This window comes from Temnothorax longispinosus, chromosome 3 (genome assembly GCF_030848805.1).
Source record: "Temnothorax longispinosus isolate EJ_2023e chromosome 3, Tlon_JGU_v1, whole genome shotgun sequence".
Classification (NCBI taxonomy): Eukaryota; Metazoa; Arthropoda; class Insecta; order Hymenoptera; family Formicidae; genus Temnothorax; species Temnothorax longispinosus.
The window spans coordinates 13954591-13975372 of record NC_092360.1 but is presented as its reverse complement, the minus strand read 5'-3'; the positions used below and the strand labels follow the sequence as shown (position 1 = coordinate 13975372).

At 33.7% G+C, this 20782-nt stretch overlaps 4 protein-coding genes across 8 annotated transcripts; 2 read left to right on the top strand and 2 right to left on the bottom strand.

The window, feature by feature from the left end:
- Positions 1-16: 16 nt before the first annotated feature.
- LOC139809971 (uncharacterized) lies at positions 17-3638 on the top strand. Of its 3 annotated transcripts, none has more exons than XM_071773286.1 (6): positions 17-155; positions 715-1013; positions 2001-2128; positions 2316-2452; positions 2555-2733; positions 2811-3638. In XM_071773286.1, exons 2-6 carry the CDS (start codon positions 972-974, stop codon positions 2868-2870), a joined length of 546 nt encoding a protein of 181 aa, XP_071629387.1. In that variant the 5' UTR covers positions 17-155; positions 715-971; the 3' UTR covers positions 2871-3638. The 3 variants fall into 3 exon arrangements, with proteins under 3 accessions (XP_071629387.1, XP_071629385.1, XP_071629386.1); XM_071773284.1 differs by having other exon boundaries at positions 1998-2128; XM_071773285.1 differs by lacking the exon at positions 17-155 and having other exon boundaries at positions 701-1013; positions 1998-2128.
- A 13-nt stretch (positions 3639-3651) lies between these two features.
- On the bottom strand, positions 3652-6417 carry LOC139809966 (multiple inositol polyphosphate phosphatase 1). Its single transcript, XM_071773276.1, has 8 exons — positions 5975-6417; positions 5582-5892; positions 5234-5359; positions 5011-5155; positions 4807-4907; positions 4616-4725; positions 4142-4342; positions 3652-4062 (listed from the first exon to the last, which is right to left on the bottom strand). Exons 1-8 carry the CDS (start codon positions 6138-6140, stop codon positions 3897-3899), a joined length of 1326 nt encoding a protein of 441 aa, XP_071629377.1. The 5' UTR covers positions 6141-6417; the 3' UTR covers positions 3652-3896.
- Positions 6418-6552: 135 nt separating this feature from the next.
- Mip40 (Myb-interacting protein 40) lies at positions 6553-10861 on the top strand. Of its 2 annotated transcripts, XM_071773281.1 has the most exons (8): positions 6556-6706; positions 6810-6967; positions 7059-7134; positions 7216-7351; positions 7432-7635; positions 8006-8189; positions 10304-10452; positions 10530-10861. In XM_071773281.1, exons 3-8 carry the CDS (start codon positions 7059-7061, stop codon positions 10549-10551), a joined length of 771 nt encoding a protein of 256 aa, XP_071629382.1. In that variant the 5' UTR covers positions 6556-6706; positions 6810-6967; the 3' UTR covers positions 10552-10861. The 2 variants fall into 2 exon arrangements, with proteins under 2 accessions (XP_071629383.1, XP_071629382.1); XM_071773282.1 differs by lacking the exons at positions 10304-10452; positions 10530-10861 and adding an exon at positions 9226-10028 and having other exon boundaries at positions 6553-6706.
- Positions 10235-17294, bottom strand: LOC139809963 (ankyrin repeat domain-containing protein 13D). 2 transcript variants are annotated; one of them, XM_071773269.1, is made up of 13 exons: positions 16968-17294; positions 15433-15568; positions 15099-15223; positions 14816-14861; positions 14525-14668; positions 13737-13920; positions 13405-13630; positions 13190-13318; positions 12958-13108; positions 12706-12867; positions 12531-12631; positions 12333-12421; positions 10235-12000 (listed from the first exon to the last, which is right to left on the bottom strand). In XM_071773269.1, the coding sequence occupies exons 1-13, from the start codon at positions 17064-17066 to the stop codon at positions 11763-11765; spliced, it is 1830 nt and encodes a 609-aa protein (XP_071629370.1). In that variant the 5' UTR covers positions 17067-17294; the 3' UTR covers positions 10235-11762. The 2 variants fall into 2 exon arrangements, with proteins under 2 accessions (XP_071629370.1, XP_071629371.1); XM_071773270.1 differs by lacking the exon at positions 16968-17294 and adding an exon at positions 16328-16354.
- Positions 17295-20782: the final 3488 nt, after the last annotated feature.

The following is a 20782-nucleotide window of genomic DNA, read 5'->3' as shown; positions in this document are numbered from 1 at the left end:
GTGCAGGCGCCGCGACAATCGTTCTAAATTGAGAGCGGCTCGGGTAACGATCGAGAGTATAAGTGAAACGCGTTTACGCGAGAATAATCGTTACGCGACAACGATGACGATGGCAGCCATGGCAGGTCAGATCAAAATGGCCGATACCGGATTCGGTGAGCAGACCTCTTCTCCCCCCCAACCCCCACTCCTCCTTCCCCCCTTCCTCGGCCGAAATGCTCTCTCCGGAAATGACGCTTGTCAATACGTGAATCGTTCGGCAACTGCCTGTTTGGCCGAAAATTGAACCGCTATTACTTTTATGCAATTAAAACGAATTGATCAGATTAAAATTGTCGCTCCTAGAATTATTAATGTTAATTAATGTATATTAAAGATCGAGATTGCATTGAGCATAATGACGATAATGACATAACGCCAAATTTAAACTGTCGCGGCAAGATGGAGGTATCTGGCATCAATGGACGCGTTCAGCAGACACAACTGTTGCACAATTGTTGAGTTCGTCTTATCGACACTCTGCGTTGATTGGTTGGTTCTAAAAGTAAGAACCACGCACGTTCGATTGCTACTGAGCGGCTTGGTCTGCTGAACGCGACCAAATTCTCATTGGCTGTTGGAAATATATGCGCATGAGCACACCTCTGTGTTCTTCCACCATGGCTGTCCAATACGCTGGCCACATGACCACATGCAGTGTTTCCAACTTCGCAGTTCCCGCCATGCAGCTGATCTAACCGGTTGTGTGAGGTGAGCTGTGAGCTGCGCTGCGTGTGCCCGAGTGGAGCATATTTATCAGGAGAAGAGCCGTATGATTACCGATCGGAAAGTTAACTGAAACTTTATTCAAACAACATTCGCATTGTGATGCCAAACTGTTCGTGAATAAAGTAACACACGAGTCGTCTTTTCGTCGTACGCCGATCGAGCACTACTACCTTCCTCCTCAGATCTTTCTTGCGGCTTGTAGGATGAAACCGGTTACCGACGCCGAAACGAATATCGCTTCCGAGGTTAGTGTGTTTATTTCTCTTGTCGCGCAGAAATCGTCGAGAAAATGATGATGTTCCAACGTATTATAGGATTTCGTATTATAAGCGTCTTTTGTTCGATCGTCGACAAGGGAATATAGAAATAGTTATTTGTGCTGTAAGATGGAAATTGGACGTGCGGAGTGGACGCACGAGCCGGAGGCGAGAGCGATCACCCGCACGTCCAATTTTCAACTTAACACACGTGTTGCACACCCTATTTTATGTTGCAAGTGCGTGGAAAGTGGTCTATCACGCACACGTCGCGTGCGTAACGGGCCACTCTCCACGCACGTGTGACATAAATATTATTTTTACAACGTATATTCTTAATAAGAATATACGTTCTATATTCCCTTGTCGACGACCTTCCGATTGTGTTGGGGATATTACATACTTAAGAATTTCTCAACACAATCGGGAGGTCATTTTTTGTTCAACCGTATTTACGAATACATGCTGAAAGAACATTCCAAACGAAATATTACGTGTACCAAAACTTACAAAATAATTAAGTCTGTTGGGTATACACTTAATTTCAGTTTATTGAATTTTGTTACTGTTAATATATATAAATGGTTGTTCAGTTTATATTATTCAATTGATTTATTATTCATAGAAATTTATGATACATGTTGCCTTGGATTAAAAATATATGTCTCTAACGTGTGTAGAAATCTTATGTTCAAATTATAAATCTACTGTATTTTTGTTTATTACTATGTGGGATAATTATATTAAAAAAATTGATGTTTGATTATAATAAATTTATTAAAAATGCCTTTATATATTCTACATAATAGTCTTTCTGAACGAAGAGTACGTCATGTATTACAAATAAAATCTGTAAATAAAAAATAACTAGTTTAATTACAGAATAAAAGGAATAGTAAATAAATTGATATAATACTTGTGTATAAAATATATAATAGTCTATGCATGTTGTAATTATTTCTTTTATTAAAGCAGGATAAAATTAGAAAATCTTTGCACGAACTGCAGCCCTCAGCTACCGATAAAGAGACTTTAGTTGGTGCTGATCGTGCTGACAGAATGATCAAATCCACTCAGCAACCAAAAGAAGCAAAATCAAAAAAGTAAGTTAATTCTCTCTTCCCATTTGACTTATGAAGAGATTGACCAAAAAATTTTTAGAAAAATATTTATACTTTTGAGTATGCATGATGAGAATGTACCAAAGAAGTCATTTCTTATAGAATCTTTACTTTAAGGAAAATTTATTGGAAAATTTTGTGGAAAATGTTAAACCTATATATGTTTTAGAAATGTACCTACAAAAACTAAAAAGGATGTTTCTAAGAAACAAAAAAAGGTGACTACTAATGACAAGGCTGTCCAAACTGTATCAGAGGAAAAGATTCACAAAATAGAGATCGAAGCCGAAGATTTAACATGCACAGGTATATTTAAAATAATATATCATTTTTTTTTTCATATGTATTTTCTCTTAAAAACCAGAATCCACAAAAGACAAATTTTCTATTAAAAAATATTTCTTTCAGATTTAGCTGGTCCTAGTGAGAATTACTGGCAGGTCCAGGCTGAAAGGAGGCGAATAGCACTTAAGAATACTTTAGAAGAAAATAAGGAACTTGTAAAACGTATCGAAAAGTTAGAAGAAGAAAAGCGTATTTATAAAGAAATGTTAAATGAGACAAGGGCACTTGTTGAAGTGCTGCAGGTAATATATCTATTACATTGATACTTATATTCGGCACTAGTTACTATTTTATAATTATGTTATGTGTTCTATTGCAGGACATGATTGGAGATGACAGAAATGATATAAATAATTCATTAGAAGACAGTGTCCTTTGATTTAAAAAATGATTTCTTAATACAACGTTATAAAATAGGTACGACGAACTATCCAGTTTTTATGTAAAATTGTTGAAAGCATTCAAGTTCTCACATAAACCGACATAAATGTATTGTTACACGCATGAATATATATTGCGTCTTTTTTTTTTCACAATAATTTTATACAAGAATTTCAAACTCATAGATTTTAAAAGGATTTAAATATCAACTGTGTATTTTAAATAGGACTATTTTTCAATAATATGTATGTAATACAAGTTTAACATATAATATCAAGATCAGGAATAAAATACAAAACAATATGTATAAAGAGACAATACAGAAAAAGAGGCAGATTATATATTTTTATCAACAGCAAATTGATGAGAAAACAATGTAAAAAAATTAAATTTTTAATTTTATTTCTGAATTTTCAAGTATTTTCATCGTTGAATAATATAAATATTTCCAAACAACAGCCTAAAGAGAGAGATAAATAATGAATGCAACACTAACAGTTTTGAATCACTTAAACATTTTGTTGTGAGAGCTTATTTTCAATTTTACGTAGAAACTTGCTAATTATCTGAATTGTTATTTTTTTTTTACAATTATTCATAGTCATAAAAATCTAGATTAAAATCATTGTTCATCATTAAATATATATTTTATATCAACTCATTCCTCATCAGTTCTACGGACAAGTATATTGCACGAAAAAGAATTTTACTTAACAATAAGGAACATTTGTCATTTATATATAAATAAAAAGAAATGTAATGATAATTGAATTTTTATTAATAATTATTTATGTACATGGTAAGATAAAATAAATGTCGATCTCTTTTATTGTACATTTTAAAAAACATAGATTCTGAATTCATCAAAAAATGAACCAGGTACGTTTTGGCAAAATTTCTCTTAGAAAAATATATATATTTTTTAAATTAAATTATTTTAATATATTTTTAATTAGATATGTAAATAAATAAAAGGATGCATATGTATATGGCATTATTGCAAAAATATTTTTGGCACTGCTCTTCAATTTTGTATATGGCACATAGCGTCAAACTGACATTCTTCATCGTTATCTGGATACATCGCCTTCATAGTACGTAATGGACATGGCATATCTTTCGGACAGCCTGGTAAATATACCGGTCGTTCCTGAAGCATGAATAAAACACTGGGCCCGTAATATTCGCAACTGAAAAGAATGTAATTAGATAATTATATATGACAATACAGGCAGCGTATAATTCAATGATTTTAAAAAAGAAACATACTCGTACAAAACAAATGCCATGTTAGATGCAAATGTGTCAATAATGCTGCTCCTCCAAGCTCTTTTATCTTCCTTTTTGCGTAATGTAAAGGAGTCGTGCATCAAAGGATGTGCATCTTTAGCTAGTCCGAGTAAAGCTATTAATTTCAAAATCGCGCCGGAATGTGTAAAATAAGCTGTAGCCATTGCTCCTTCATTGGATCTGAAAAATAACATTCTTCTGATACGTTGCGTTAACACAATTGAATTATATTTAATTATAAAGTTATTTACAACAATAATTCTATAAATTTTCAAAATTTAAACTATAGTCTCATATGTATCGTTTTAAAATATTTTCAATTAATTAAAATCTTTTTGACACACACATATATAAACAAAAAATCTACATATTTTTTCGTTTTTGTAGCTTAAAAAACCAGTGAAAAAACAAGAATTTTATATTGAATATTGCAACAAGTATAAATTTGCATACTCAAAAGAGTCAAACATATTTTTCAAGGCAGGGCACGCTTGCTCATAAGTTAGTGGGTAGCCATATCCATCGATCCAATAGAATTCTAGATCTTCCGCATATTCAAAGATCTATAAAATATGAATTTAGAATTAGGTAAATTAAATCTTTTAAACTAAGAATTTAAAACATTATTTTGTTTTAAATCTCACCCTGAAATCATTTAATGAAAATATTTTACACCAGGGAGATACTACACTTTGATTTAAAGCAGTCTCAAAAGCGCACGTTGTGTGCATTAAGTATGCAGTTTCTGAAACATATAAATGATTATATAACACAATTAATAGGGAAATATTAGTAGCAATTAAACAATACTTATTCAATTATATACAATGTGTTTAATAAGTGCTAACCATAATCGATATCATAACCGATGCGATTTTTAATATTGTTTAACATATTTTTGACAATCTTGCTGTCCAGAAATTTCGTTTTCTCTAGTTGTGCATCTGAATTCTTGTCAACTTCTTGACGCCAGCGAGGACAAGCCTTGTAAAACTAGAACACAATCATATACTTAGAACTAGGAAAAATTAGGAGCAAAGTAAATTGTCTGAGAACTTAAAAACAACTTACTCTTATCACTCGATCTCGATACACCGGTAACGGATACCAAACATTTTTGCTGTTATGAAAACCGAATAAACCAACAGCGAAGTGTCTTGCGCTCTCTTCTGTACGTTGTGTGGCGGTGAATCTAAACTAAAATTCAGCTGGTGATTAAGGAACGTAAAATGTGTATTTAAAAAGGACCATCTACAATAGCCGTAAGAGTGTGCAGTAAGACGTAAGCAGTAAGCTACTGACTAATGGGATTTTTATAATTCAAGAATAATCGACTGTGGTTGGTCAATAGCTTACTGCATTCTCTTACGGCTATTGTAGATGGTCCTTAAATACACTCGGATATTTTGCGGTGCATACTTTATACGTCTGATTGTTGAAATCTTCTGGCAACAGAGACGGAAACCTTGCCTGATATCTTTCTCCGAGATCAATCATTTCATTCTCCCCTTCTACCGCCAATTTCATCATGTGCCCTCGAGCAAACGATAATCTCCATTTTCTAAACAGAGCCGCATCATCGGCTGACAGATTCGTCGCTCCTTTATCATAATTGTTTAATATTACATTTTGTAACTCTGGTAATTCATCTATCATACGAGGTATGTACTTCTTGCCTGGATACCGAGTCCCATGACGCAGAACTAACCAGATCTTTTTCTCCACACAATCTGTAAACCAAATAATGATAAATACACGTTATTAGAGGCTCCGTACTTGGGTCAAAGGCGGATTAACGGTGTCGCGGTATACCTGGATATTCCAACGGTGACTCGTCGTAATTAGCTACACATCTATAAGGAGTTTTTGATCCTAATCTACATTCGTAACCGTCATTACGTTTGGAATAATCAGAAGCAAGAAAAACATCTGCTACCATACAAAATATAAGAATCTCAGCAGATACTTTCCAAAGCATTCTGTATAGTCTTACTGTCACAAGTCACAACCATGTCACAGTCCACAGATACGTTTAACGTATATATATATATTTTTTTTTTTTTTTGTTCTCTCAATTATTTGACACAATACATTCTAATATAGCGATTATTTTTTTCTATCTGCGACAAAAGCATTTTGTCAGTAATAATAACTTTGTCATAACAACACGCTGCATACACCACGCAGCAATACACATGCTTAAACTTTCTCGAACACTGTGTATTTATGGATCTCAATCTATACGAAGCTGGCGCTATAGGTTATGTTCCCGCAGCTGAACTTTTTCTCATTCCTTCTCCTTTCCTCTAACCTCCTGATTATTGTCCATTTCACAGAAAGTACAGTTAGCTGTCCGTTCGCTGCCGGCTGCGCAAGCGTAATCAACTGATCACGGTCGTCAGGTTGCAGGCTACGCTCGAAAGCAAGGCTATTTTGGTCTATTTTGAAAAACGGATTTAGTAAATTTAGAAGTATATATGGAAGTATATATGCGGTTGTTATATCGTGCAGTCAATTGTTTGCCAAGTGTAATCTTAGGAAAAAGTGAGAATCGAGACTGAGACTTGCTCTCTCTCTTTCTCTGATCTGATATCTTACATTTTTCTAGCTGCAGAAACTACAATAACTGTTTAATAATTCATTTCAGGTACATAAGAGAAGTATACTTCTTGCTGGACGAATATGAACCGAAATACCGATTTTAAGCCGAAATGACATTTTGATATTTGATCAGATTGATTTTACCGAAATTTGACATTTTAACTGTTCTGATAATTGTTCTATGTGACTCAAACATTGTTGAAGGTAATCTTTTTTTGTTTACTAAATGTACAAATTTGCTATTGCTTAGTTAACTATTAGAATAAGTCAATATTACACATTATGTGATGATTAGATGGGAAAGAAAAGAAATATTCAACCACCGCCAATAATGCCAGGACGGATAAAAGTGGAAATAAAAGATGAAATTGGTAATGAATAAATAGATTAAAGAAAAACAACAAGCTATTACAAACTATATTAAATATTATAGTATTGATTATGTTTACTAGGGGATAGCGATGTTCTTGTAGCAAGGGATCGTCTGAAGGGTGCTCTTCGAGAGTTGTTACAGCATAGTGACACTGGTTCATCGGGGGAATCAGATGACAGCCCTGTTTCAGATTATAAACATCCCATTAAAAAAATGTAAGTCTTGATGTTTGTTTATTATTACATAGAATTATCTATTTGAGAGAAACCAATCTTTCGATAATTGTGACATTTAGGACAAAATCCGTTAATTTACAACAACCACGGAAAGTTAGACGTCGCCGACCAATTCAAACTGATCCGGCGTTTCATCACACATATGTGATGAAATTATTCGACCGTAGTGTTGATTTAGCTCAATTTCAAGAAGACACGCCGCTATATCCAATATGCCGTGCCTGGATGGCTAATCAACCAAGAAATCCACATTTGGTCCCTAAGTAAGCAAGATTATATAGATATCGCTTATCTCACTCATATTAACATATTTGCTTATTACATTAAAGTTTTGGATGATTATTTAATTTTAAAATATTTTATTGTACTTAAAAATATTTTATTATACTTGAGATTTTTCAGTATATATATTGCAGTTATATTTCTTATAAATTATACTGCAGTATTTTTTATGTTTCTTATGATTTAAAAAACTGTGCATAATGAGAAAAGAATGAGAAAAGATATATGTACAATATACTTAGCGACTAAATTAAATCATAAAAATATTCTTCATTTGTTTTCCCTTACACACAACTTTATATTATGCATATATTATGCAAAACTAAAATAAATACATTGATTTGTGAACAGGATACGTAGTCCAAGTCCAGAAGTAATTAACGAAGTTAGCATGGCAGATAACTTAGTTGGTGCTGACGGTGAAATAAATGACGTTCATTATTTGCCACCTCCTTTGCCTCGTGAAGAAGCCATACCGAGAAATCGGATTCCATCTCCTATACTTGGAGAGAAAGACGATTTAAACTTAGATTACGTAAGTCAATAATTTCGATAGGTGTATGTCATTTAAATTTATATTAAAACAATTCACAAAAGGTAACACGTGACTCTTAGAATCGATTGTCTCATGGTCAGCAAGTCTCGAATTTGACTCCGACTCTCATCTCATGTCAGTTTATAGTGTTAAAAGCGCGCTAGCTGTACTCAAAAAATTTACGATATCAATGTCGTCAGTAAGCATAATAAAGTATTATTAATAATACTTATAACACGTAATAGGAAAATGTTTTCTATTGCTGAACTGGCTGTATTAGTTCAGAGTTTATCTTTTTCCTTCCAATATGGAATAAAAAAGATAAACTCTGAACTAGTGCAGCCAGTTCAGCAACAGAAAACTGATTTTTAGAGTCTCCCGTTATTTTTTCGTTCCAGCCAGAAATAATAATTAGTCAATTCGACGTTAATTCGATATCGATGCGTCGATAAATAGTCTATGTCAAATATTGGTTGATCTTTGTTTCTCATCTTCGACCTCATTATAAAAAAACTTATACCTGTGATGTTAATCAAGCAATTGCGAATATTTCTGTAAGATTGCTATTGTCTTTCTAACTCTACTTACATCAAATCAATGCAAAGTCGGAAAGCACAATGTATACGTATATATTATGTATTCGATGCAGAGAGAATTAGTTGAAAGATAGAAATCTTATAGAAATATTCATAATTACTCAATTAACATAAAAATAGTTCTGATGAGGTCAAAGGTGACAAAAATATCAATCACTATTCGACATCGATCATTTATTGACGCATCAATGTCAAATTGATATCAACTTGACTAATCATTTCTGACTGGAGTATAAATGATTGTAAAACTTTAATTAAAGTGGCGTTCACGCAACTGTAACAAACTGATAAATAATATACAAGATGCTCAGGTTCGCACACGTTTCCTATGACTTGCACCTGAGACGCTATAATCAGCTACAGACTAACGTGACAGACTAACATCGATCTTGACATAGTTAAAGATGTCTTTAAAAATAATATCTTGCGTTAATCGATAGAAAATGGGTCACTACAGGTACAACTTTATATATCGGTAAACAACTTATCTGAATAGAAAGATGGAAAAACAGATAAACATTAGAGATATATAGGTTCGTATTTTTGCATTTTCCCGCACATTCGACATTAAAATCGATTGCTGGCGTTTATTTCGAGCTGACAATACTATTCCCAGAGGTTAATTCCAAAAGTTTGCACAGGAGACATAAATTTCCGCTAACAAACGTACATTCAAAAAGCAGATTCAAAAAAGCACATGTCACAAATATTCATACTTAAAAATTGGACATTTTGTAAATTAATATAGTAAAAATTTCAATTTCTATAATTCTATAAAGGAAAGTAATCCTCTTAACTTAAAAAAAATGTGTTAAAATTATTTCTAAGTTCATATAATAAGATATTAATTTGAAAATTAATGACCAAGTTACGTAACATCGATTTAAAAAATGTTACAAGTAATGTCTTTTATAAAATTTGTGATAATAAAAATAGAATCCAAATATTTTGTCAAATATCTGTTGTCGAAATATCTCATAAGAATAATGATATATACTGTGTATAACATAACAGAGAGATGAATAATTTATGTGAAAAACAATTATATGGAATGAATGTAGGGCACGCATGTTTATTTTATTTTATTTTTTTTCATATTGTTAAAAATATCTGTCTAATAAAAATATACACTTTTTTAATATACATATTTTCTTATAGGTACTTTATTAATTTCGTACCAAAATTTCTTGATCAATTAATTTTCTATTTAAACAATTGTCCTTAGTTATTGTTAATATTTTGTTATTGTTCTATTAAGCTGAACGGACATTTAAGATTAAACTTCTAAATTATCTTGTGTCTCTTAATTTAATATCACCGCTGATTTTCTTATTACGTACTTTTTCAAAATTTTATGACTGAGTAAAATCCATACGTGAATGTATCATGCTTAATTTTCTTTATTTCTTTTTTAACTGTATTAAAGTTTTAAAAATAAAAAGAAATGTATACTGTACATATTTTTTGTATTAACAATTATATTATAACAGATATAAATTGTACATAACGTAATTACAGGAGGGACAGACTCTCAAAACGCAAGAACAATTAATGAAGGATCATAGTGAACGGTGGAATGCCATACGCAAAAAATGGCATCGACAAGCACATAAAAACGAACAACGTTACTTACAGAGTGCTACTATACTTGGCACCATTTTTACAAAGTTTGTGTAAAAGATGTCGATTGATATAGATTTTTCTTTGATAACTTATAATGCTTATAATTTTATTTATATTTCAGGGCACAATCGGAATTTGAATAGCAGAAATGTGGCAGTCCAATGACTGCCGGTTCTTCCGCCGCTGATTCTACTCGTGGTAATTTTTATTATATAATCAGGGAATAATAATTCGTTTGCTATCTTTCTATACATCTTCGTTGGTGAGTGAATGCAGAAGTAATTATACTTATGTCTTATATGAATGCAGTTTTTTATTTATAATGCCCAGAAGAAAAATGTAATCATGTTTTAATGATATTCCGATAACAAATTGTCTAATCTTATTATTAATACAAAAGGAATTGTAACGCACTTGTAACCATTTTTCTTTTAATAAAAATAATGGAGCATAGTAATTAATTTTTCTCTTAAGTTTACATAAATCATATTTTACATCAAAATTTTATTTATATATATATATATATATAAAATATTGATAAAATAACATACAAAAATAAATTTACTTATCTGAAATAATAAATAATATACTGTTAATTCTAAAATCTTTGCACTAATCTTATATCCTCAGTTTATTTTTTTATGAAAAACTTTGGAAGGAGGGCTGAATACTTATATAAATACTTCCTGTATATTCCTAATAGTTCATTATACACCATTGCATTAAAATATTATATAGAATTATGTTATTGTAGATATGAAAAGGGATCTTTGTAAAAATGTTTGATTTGATTAAAGATGGTTATCTTTCTGTGTCATCCTAATTGCAATTAATATGCATTATAAATTTATAGAAGTAAAGATTAAAACTGAGGACAAAGGACCAGACGAATAATTTTTGAAGGCTTGAGAATTACATGCCATTTATTCTAGATATTAAATCGTAACTTACATTATTTACTTTCAATTAATAGGATTTACACAAACACTATTTGATTGTTTGTCATTCGTAACTTCATCTTTTTCAAAGAGCTGTAATTTTCAAGACTTCGTTACATGCTTGCTGAGATGTCTATAATATTGAAGAATTTCGTCTCATATAAAATGTAGCTAAGAAATAAATAACATAATTTAAATTATTCATTTGCTTAACTACTACTATACTATTTCCATCTTTTGACTTAACTGTATACTTCAATAACAAGTATTCATTGTAAGCAACATTATTATTTCGTAATGCACTTTGCAATCTATGAAATGTAGGAAATGATTTTTTTGTACAGTCTCTTGAGACTGGAAGAGTTTTCACTTTTGGAAGTAGTAAATTTGTTATCACTATTGCACATTTGGGAAGTTTACTTGTCCGTCAAAGATAGCTCCAACACATGACGAAACGTTTCTTCTTCCAGCAATCGTTGTTGCTCCTCTTCTATTTGTTGCTGCTCGGAAAGCTTTAACGCTAGTCTCAATTGTTCTGCAGTATCTTCAAGGGAATCGCTATCTTCGCTTTCATTTATACCCGCTGAATTTGCAGTACCTTCCGTGGATCCAGCTGTAGTCTCTTGATATAGCACTAAGCTAGCCTGAATCGCCCTATGTTCAAAACAAAAATAATTTAAACGACATGACAAATATTTTAACAAACTAGTTTATATTAACGTTTATTTTGACAACACTTGCAAGGACTTTTTAAAATGTTTGGTAATGTAAATATTCAATGTCTATATTAATCTAAATACGAATAATTTCTGCTGTGTGAACAATTTACCCAAAATTGATATTTGTAATAGAATTACCCACCTGTCTGAACATGAATTGTAGCACAAAAACACATGCAAAATTAATAATAAAATCTCATCAATAATAAAATTAACTAAAAACAGAACATCGATAACATGCTCTTTAGTAAGTTGTTTATCGCATACCTCTGAAGCTGCCTTTCCTCTTCGGTGGTCATATTAGGTGTAGTTGGTCTAGATGGCTTTTGCGCTCTTAATGCTTCCCATATATCAACCTATAAATGAAATAATATGTTCTCGTGTAAAACAGAGGGGATGTATGCCATACATGATACGTGATTTCGATAATTCTAAAGCAAAAGAATATAAAGAAAAAAATAATACCTCATCACGTTCACTGCCAGCTTCTAAAAGACTTTGCTGAATAGCAAACTGTAGCAAATCGTCCTCTTCTTCAATACTAAATTGTGCCCTAACTTCCGCACCTATATTCAACCAATATGAATTAAACAAATTGTATATATTAATTGTAGGATATATGTAAAGACAAAAGTTTTACCTAATTTCGTATATCCAGTAGGTGTTTCGAAACAAATATCGTCAACTAAACAAGTTATACGATTTGTTTCTTGCAAATGACCTACATGCGGTACTTCTTGATCTAAACCAAATATATTTCCAAATGTTATTCTCGCATTAAGGATGTGGAACAACGGAATTTCTAAAAAAAAAGATTGAGTATTAGTATGTTTGGTATATGATATGTACATTCGATACTATAGCATATCCATCACATTTAAATCAATCTTACCAATTTTAACAGGAAAACCAGCTGGAAGTTGCATTTGAATAAAATCTTTTAATTTTGCGAAATGTGAACTAGATATGGCCATCAGGTCTACAATTGGCATGATTTGTTCTTGAAGACTTAGTGGATAATCCTCACTTAACCATAAAGTTGCCTAAATGTGAAAAAATTGCCTTAATTAGTATACAATATAATATATGATGTACAGTTTTCAAGCCTATATAATCTATAATACCTTAAATTTTTGTATTTTTGTATTAACTTCTTTTGGTCTACCTATATCTCTCCCATTCAAATCGACAGCTGGGTCAAAATATTCCTCAGCCGTTATGTTAGAAGAATTGCCTACACTATTAAATTCTTCCTAAAATATATAGCTCGATTACTACGTTTTAAATGCATGATTACCGATTATTTTATTATTGAAAAATTATTGAAAAAAAAGATTACACTGGCAGCGACAGTGCTGCAACTCTCCTGCTGCTGTTCTGCGATACCAAGAAATGACTGTAAAGGAGTCCTTGGTGCTCGAGCTCTTGCTTTATCAGCCTCAGATAAGTGTTCTAGTCGAGTTTTAGTTATTAATTCCACATTGCTTGCACTAAAAACCTTACACTCGTGACCATTTATTACTTCGCTTTTGTCAGAACGCCATCCCCATAGACCTGCTTTATTGCTAATTCAACATAAACAATGTTGTTGAAATAAATGCGGAACACAGCATGTATATACATAAATACATATATATATTATTATTAAATATTATAATGACAGATAATTACCGTTCAAAACTAATTTTATCTGTATCTATATATGTTGTAACTATAGGATTAGTAAGTCGAGCTATCACACCTTCTTCAGAAGGTGGTTCCATTAATTGTATATTATCATCTCCTATAAGTTTCATATGTTCAACATAAACTTTTCTAGTTTCATGATCTACTTCCATCATTGTTGCCCCATCATCTACAAAAATATCATATTTTATTTAAAAAACTGTTTTAATAAATAATTTAATATATTTAATATATGTAAATTTCAATAAAAAAGATCGTATTATTGTCACATTATATATCACATTGTACATTATATAAATAAATGTATATACACACATGTGATATAAAAACAATATCTTGTCTTATATTATTTAATCGCCAATTTATTCACTTATATTTATATAAACTAATAGAAATAAATAATGAAAATGGAAAAAATAAAAAAATTAGAATATAATAAAAAATATACTGTTAGTGTTAGGAAAATTTTTCTGTGCTTATGCGAAAATGTTTGTTTTTATTAAATTTTTAGCAATGCAGTGCACAAATTAAATGTTCGGATTGTATCACCTGTGTGATGACCATCCAAACTGAACACATAACTGTGTTCACATCTGATTGCTACAGGTGGAATTGACGCAGCTTGCTTATTAACATATGGAATTTAATAATAAACAAATTGACATTTCCAAGACATAATCAAATGCAATTAAACAAAAATTAAGTTATATACGATATTCATGCACAAACGTTAGCAACATTAAAGGATGTTTATTAAAGATATCTGTGCTTACTTTGTCCTTTGAAGATATAGCTTCGATTGCCACGTTGCCAATTTGCATGATCAAAGCCTAATAAAGTAGTATCAATCCTCACATTACTACCTTGTTTATAAACCTTATATGTATCGCTTGGGCACATCCGAGACACAAGAGGAACTGGTCAACAGAAATAACGGCAGTTAACCACATATGTTATTAAAAATGAATTAAATAAGTGTGTAAATTGCAGTTAGATCCAAATTATGGATTAAACTACAAGATTATAATTGAAAACAGAATGTTATTAAATCCTCCGTTTCTTACCCCAACTTGTAAACTCCCATTTCATTTCTACATAAAAATCAGGCGCCTGAAAAGGATTTCTATTACTAAGACCATCATATATAGAAAGAATGAATGAGAAAAAGTCAATATCATTAGCTTTCACACAATAGTTCACACAAGAAACACACGGGTTAATATTAGTTCATAGAACTTGCAGAAAAGAATTCCTCTTTCAATAAAAGAGATTGTATCTTTTGTGAGAACTGTACACGTATTGCGACATATGAATTAATAATGTCATTCGTTATTACATAAAACTGACCTGTTTGAGCTTTTGAAGTAGCTCTGGTATACCAGCCACTCGATTACAGTACCTCTGGTAGTCTCTCCTAGCAAGTACCAATTGCAGCAACTCAGGGTTTCCCGTACCAACTGCTTCTTGGACCACTATATCAAAATAAATTAATAAATATTAATAAATATAATGAAAATAAATAGAATTCAAATTACAAGAAAAACGCCGTAATCCGTCAGGACTGAATTTTGATTGCCTCTAATATTATTTGAGTGAATTTTACATATATATAAATAGAATTGTTGGAAATACAAATGTCTAAACAAAAGTTATAAACAAACAAAATGTAAAAGCCAATTACCGGTCCATCCTTGAGTGTTCTCCGTATTAACATTGGCTTCATGCTGCAACAGTACTACAGCGGAATCTATATGACCCAAAGTTACCGCTAACATCAGTGGCGTCCTTCCTCGATTGTCATGCTTTTCTATGTCATGCTAGAAAATATTTAAATATTATAATCGATATTAATTGAGGTAATTATTAAAGCAATTATTATTGCTCCTAGTTTCTCTTTCAGCATATATTAACTTCTCATTTGTTATATAATTAAAATGATATGTTATCTAAAGTGCCCTCATATCTGTATTATAAAATATGTCGGATAGCTTGACTCCACTTCAACAGTATATCTTGAGTCGTAAGTTCACACCTAAGGTTTCTCTCTTTTTTATGAAAGGCTTCACACGTTTTTTAAACCTGCATTACTACTGTAAGCTTGATTGTGTAATCATAAATTTAAAAGAATATATGCAATTACAAGCTTATAATTTCACCGATAAAATAATATTGCGTCTAAAAGAAATCACCTAAATTACTATATTATATTGTTAAATTATAATTGATAATGATATCTGTGCTCTGTTTATTACAAATGAAAAGTTTCAATGTATTTTATACAACTAATTCAAATTTATATCAAGAAATAATTAATTAACAGAAGTAATTCTTGTTTCTGGTAAAACCAACCGTGTATTTTTATTATCTTACTCCTGTATTTATTTCTTTTAACAGAACTACTGTTATTCATAAAAAAAAAAAAACAAAGCTTCCTCTATGAAGAAGCAAAACCTTGAGCAAAACATTAACTTTGTCACAATGCAAAATAAGATACGACATTGCTCTCTGATTTTCTTTCCTCTTTCCCGCATGTTTATGTGTGTGTGCATATAAGTTTGTTTTATAATAAAACACACCGTATACATCTGTGTTCATCTCTGACGAATTATAAATATAGATGCTGTAATATAAAATCACTTTTAACCTTTTCGCTTTGAACACTTCTCAAGTCTGTCAAGCATCTGTTCAAAAGTGTTATTCACGTTACATAATTTATTAGCTTTAAGCATATTTATCGTCGAACTCACGATACTCTGGCAGACTTGAGGAAATTTCGTAGCATCTGATAAAAAATGCTTTAATATTACAATTACTGTAACAAAGTCAGATGGAAGGTACTTATGAAAAAAAAGGATGCGCAGAGAAAATATTTTAACACGACCAAACTAAACGGCGTGTCACTCAAGCCGTCGGCAAACGCGAGTGCAGGCATTAGGTATATATACAATGTCGCGTTATTCATCCGCATTGAACAATTACGCAATTATCGCTTACTGCATGATTGTCAATTACGTTGGAGACTCGGTTACTTAATCGGCGATAACCGAGTTGTCGCAACGCGCCTAGACACGCGAGGAGGAGGAGGACCCCGGTAAACCGCGAGTGAAACGCGCCAAACGGCGTTAATCACGTGCACGGTTTTTCCATACGGCGTATACGGAATCTAATTAGTGTCAAATGAGACGAGCGCCGTTAAAACAGCAGGTCTGCGCAAACCTGATTTGTGGACAGTTCCCTGTCGAGGTCTACATAGCTGTTATGCCAGACGAGCCAGTGCAGTGGATAATTCTTTCGTATAGTATCTACATTCACCATCTCTACGGTATCCGATTGACGTTAACATATAACGCGTTTATCGTAACGTGTGCCACGACTGCCACGGGTACTCGAGCGCACGACACGAAATTCGGTGATTTTGACAGCGCGATACATGACACATCAGACCTAGACGAAAGGGGTACTCATACTCATCGAACACGCGGCGCGAGTCGCGACCAAGAGGGGAAACTGCCTGTCGTGCGTGATGCGCCAACCTCGAGAGAAATGACACGTCGACACTCGTTTTCTGATTGGTGCCGCTTGGTACCGCCATTTTGGAGCGAGCTCCGTCATTGGTGGTTGGCGATTTCAATTCAGCGCCGGCATCTAAGGAGAATGAAGAAAAAAATCCCTGGGTATATAAAGTCCAATATGCTTTTCTTATTTTTTATTATATGTACATTTTAACATTTATATATCGTTATTATTATATATTACTCTCTTTACACTTTAATACGTAATATTAAAATATGTTAGGTATGTTAAATTATGTATTTTCTGGAGTTACATTAGAAAAATTATATTAATTAATTAAAATAATATAATTAATAATAATATTATGATTAATCATTTGTCAAAATAATTGACGACAAATAAAATAGTTTAATAATTGCACATAATAAAATTTAAATTTAAATATTATTTTTTATCAGCGATCTCTTTAAAAATTCTGAAATAACATAGTGGATGTTAAATTTTAATTATAAATAGGGTCGAGAAATCATTCAAACAGGAAATTAAAACGACAAGTGTAAATATACAGAAGAATTTGTATAATAACATATATTCGCTATGCAGCGTTTATACATAATATCATATCACTATAGTTTTATGTGTGTGTGTGTATGTATATATAATAATTAATAAAATATAAAGTTCAATAAAATATTAAAATCGTATGTCTGGTATATTATTATCTCTCTTCATCGTCGTCACGTCGTCATCGTTGTCGTCATCGTCGTCGTCAACAATTAACTACTATCGTCCACTACGCCCTAGCTTGATATTTTTTTTATTTTTAATATGCATATTTATAGCAATAATGATTTCAAAAGGCTTATACAGTATATATATATATTCTATTAACGCTCTGATAGTTTACGATTTCTTACTTGCCGTTAAATATCTATATTTGCTCGCAGCAGAATGAGTTTTTATAACCGATTACCATTTCAACTTCGCGTTTCAACGTACGATGAAGTGTTTGAATCAAGATTCTCGTTAATCGTAAAATTAATAAGAACAGAACCATCCTATAAATAAATGTCGATTTTCTCTTTTCGAGCGATTACAATCGCTCGAAATGCCATACGGTGATATACACCTCTTCTAAGCTAGCAGGACCAAATCGGCAGAATCAAACCGGACCTATCAGAATATTTAGTACCCATTTTGTACTAATTTGTACCACTAATAACAATTTTGTATCCCGTGCCATTTCGGAGAAAATCGTGGCGGTGCTACCTTAGCAAAGCTAGAAAGACCACAAGAAAAAAAAAAGAAAATTAAAATTTGTACCATACAAATAATACATTCATCCCTTCTGCTCGAAAAATAACTCGCCGGCTGATGCGCAACAGCGGAGTTGTTTTAGCGTCCATTCGTATCGTTAATGAAATTCTTTATCCGTGTTCCGAAAACGATGTCCAATCAACTTTGTTCCGAATTTCGAAGTCGGCGCGACACAACGCGAGACGCGGAGTCATTGTCGGTAAAAGCGAGATTGATCGTCCGAAAGAACGTATAATCATTAATCAATATTATACTATCGAATATATTATCGAATGCGACGTACCTCGGTATCTACATAAATTTCGCGAAGCACATGTATTAAATTCGATACATCAGTTTTTCGTAATCTAAACCGCCGCGCCGGGACCCGGCGGGCGCGATTCATTCGTGTATTATCTATTATTATTCCGCGATGCGGTCTGATTGTGAATATTGTGATGTGAGAGCGGCGGCCGGCGACGTTAAAGCGTGGTCGTGTGCGCCGCGGTAAACACGAGTAGTGGGGGTAGAAGAGCGGTTCGAGGCGTGCTGACGTCACGCATACCGTGCGCGCACCGTGCCTAGTCACTTGTAGCCCCCACTTTGTCCCTACCAATCGCGTTGACGAGAAGCCGTTAGCCGCGGCGCGGCGCCCGCGTCCCGCGACTCCCGCCTCCCGCGCTCCATGCATCAGTGCAGAGCGCGGCTTCTTCGTCGTAATCAGTCGTAATTTTTCCGTTGCCGTGTAACTAAGTAGGTACGTGCCGCGTCGCGAGATTAATGCCGGGAGTGTCGTGCGAAGTGTTGAAAATATCGCGGAGATCGCGCGTTCATAAGCGACGATATCGGTCGATTTTCATGAATGTCATGAGTGAGTGGACGCGACGCCACGGTTGCTTTTGGCGAGTCAAGTTGGCCGTGCGATTTACGAAATTCCGCCATGTTCGTCTACCTGCGGGACATCGCGGATCGCGGCTCGCGGCACGGGTGCGGCGTCGAGCGGATCGTACAGCTTTTTCGCCGTAATTTTTCCGTCGCCGTGTAATCAAGTACTCGCCGCGAGATTAATGCCGGGAGTGTCGTGCAAAGTGTCGAAAATATCGCGCGATCATAAGCGACGCGATCTTATCGTCGATTTTCGTGAAAGTCGCGAGTGAGTAGTGACGCGACGTCACGGTTGCTGTTGGCGAGTCCGCGAGTGAAGTTAACCGTGCCATTTACGAAATTCTCTCCGTCATATTGTCGTCTCCCTGCGGGACATCGCGGCACGGCGTCGAGCAGATCGTATAGTTTCGTTCGTAGCTGCTCCGCCGTAATTTTTCCGTTGCCGTGTAACCAAGTACGCGCCGCGAGATTAATGCCGGGAGTGTCGTGCAAAGTGTCGAAAATATCGCGCGATCATAAGCGACGCGATCTTATCGTCGATTTTCGTGAAAGTCGCGAGTCGCGGTTGCTGTTGGCGAGTCCGCGAGTGAAGTTAACCGTGCGATTTACGAAATTCTCTCCGCCGTGTTGTCGTCTCCCTGCGGGACATCGCGGCACGGCGTCGAGCAGATCGTATAGTTTCGTTCGTAGCTTCTCCGCCGTAATTTTTCCGTTGCCGTGTAATTAAGTACGTCGCGAGATTAATGCCGGGAGTGTCGTGCAAAGTGTCGAAAATATCGCGCGATCATAAGCTACGCGATCTTATCATCGATTTTCGTGAACGTTCGTGAGTGAGTGCGGAGTGCGCCAACCGGCCAACGGAGTACGGATTAACGCTGCAACGGAGAAGGACCTGGCGAATCGTGGACAGGAGGAGGAGGCCTGGCAAAGGCATCGGGCCCCGACGGAGCAACCTTGGGGTAAGTGTTATTTCTCATTTTTAAAATTAATTGTTCTTTTCTATTTATTCGCGTCGATTTATCTCGGATAAGCAAGAAATAATTTGAGAAATCGAACGTTTATCTAAAATTTTATAAAAGTTTATATTCTCATAAAGGTTTTTCTCAGGAAATAAGTAAATTATATATTAGTAAATCTAATTAAAAGACGACGTAGACGTGACGTTTAAAAATTATTTTTTGAAACATTGATTATTTTGAGCGTCTATTTAATATGAATCTTTCATTTTTGTGTTACAGAATCATTGGAGCAACGTGGCTGACTAACTCCGTCCGTTGCGCATCGGTCGGTGAGTGACTTTTTTTATAATGATCACTTGATATCTGAGGTGAGATTGG

Excerpts from the sequence above, each read along its gene's own strand:
- LOC139809963 (XM_071773269.1), bottom strand. The coding sequence starts at position 17,066 with ATGGTGAATGTAGATACTATACGAAAGAATTATCCACTGCACTGGCTC. Across the intron at positions 13,109-13,189 it reads CAAAAATACAAAAATTTAAG|GCAACTTTATGGTTAAGTGA; the intron begins GTATTATAGATT and ends TTTCACATTTAG. Across the intron at positions 12,868-12,957 it reads TGGTTTTCCTGTTAAAATTG|AAATTCCGTTGTTCCACATC; the intron begins GTAAGATTGATT and ends CTTTTTTTTTAG.
- Mip40 (XM_071773281.1), top strand. The coding sequence starts at position 7,059 with ATGGGAAAGAAAAGAAATATTCAACCACCGCCAATAATGCCAGGACGG. Across the intron at positions 7,135-7,215 it reads GGAAATAAAAGATGAAATTG|GGGATAGCGATGTTCTTGTA; the intron begins GTAATGAATAAA and ends TATGTTTACTAG. Across the intron at positions 7,352-7,431 it reads AAACATCCCATTAAAAAAAT|GACAAAATCCGTTAATTTAC; the intron begins GTAAGTCTTGAT and ends TGTGACATTTAG.
- LOC139809971 (XM_071773284.1), top strand. The coding sequence starts at position 972 with ATGAAACCGGTTACCGACGCCGAAACGAATATCGCTTCCGAG. Across the intron at positions 2,129-2,315 it reads AAAGAAGCAAAATCAAAAAA|AAATGTACCTACAAAAACTA; the intron begins GTAAGTTAATTC and ends TATATGTTTTAG. Across the intron at positions 2,734-2,810 it reads CACTTGTTGAAGTGCTGCAG|GACATGATTGGAGATGACAG; the intron begins GTAATATATCTA and ends GTTCTATTGCAG.
- LOC139809966 (XM_071773276.1), bottom strand. The coding sequence starts at position 6,140 with ATGCTTTGGAAAGTATCTGCTGAGATTCTTATATTTTGTATGGTAGCA. Across the intron at positions 4,726-4,806 it reads TTTCATTAAATGATTTCAGG|ATCTTTGAATATGCGGAAGA; the intron begins GTGAGATTTAAA and ends CATATTTTATAG. Across the intron at positions 4,343-4,615 it reads AATATGTTTGACTCTTTTGA|ATCCAATGAAGGAGCAATGG; the intron begins GTATGCAAATTT and ends GTTATTTTTCAG.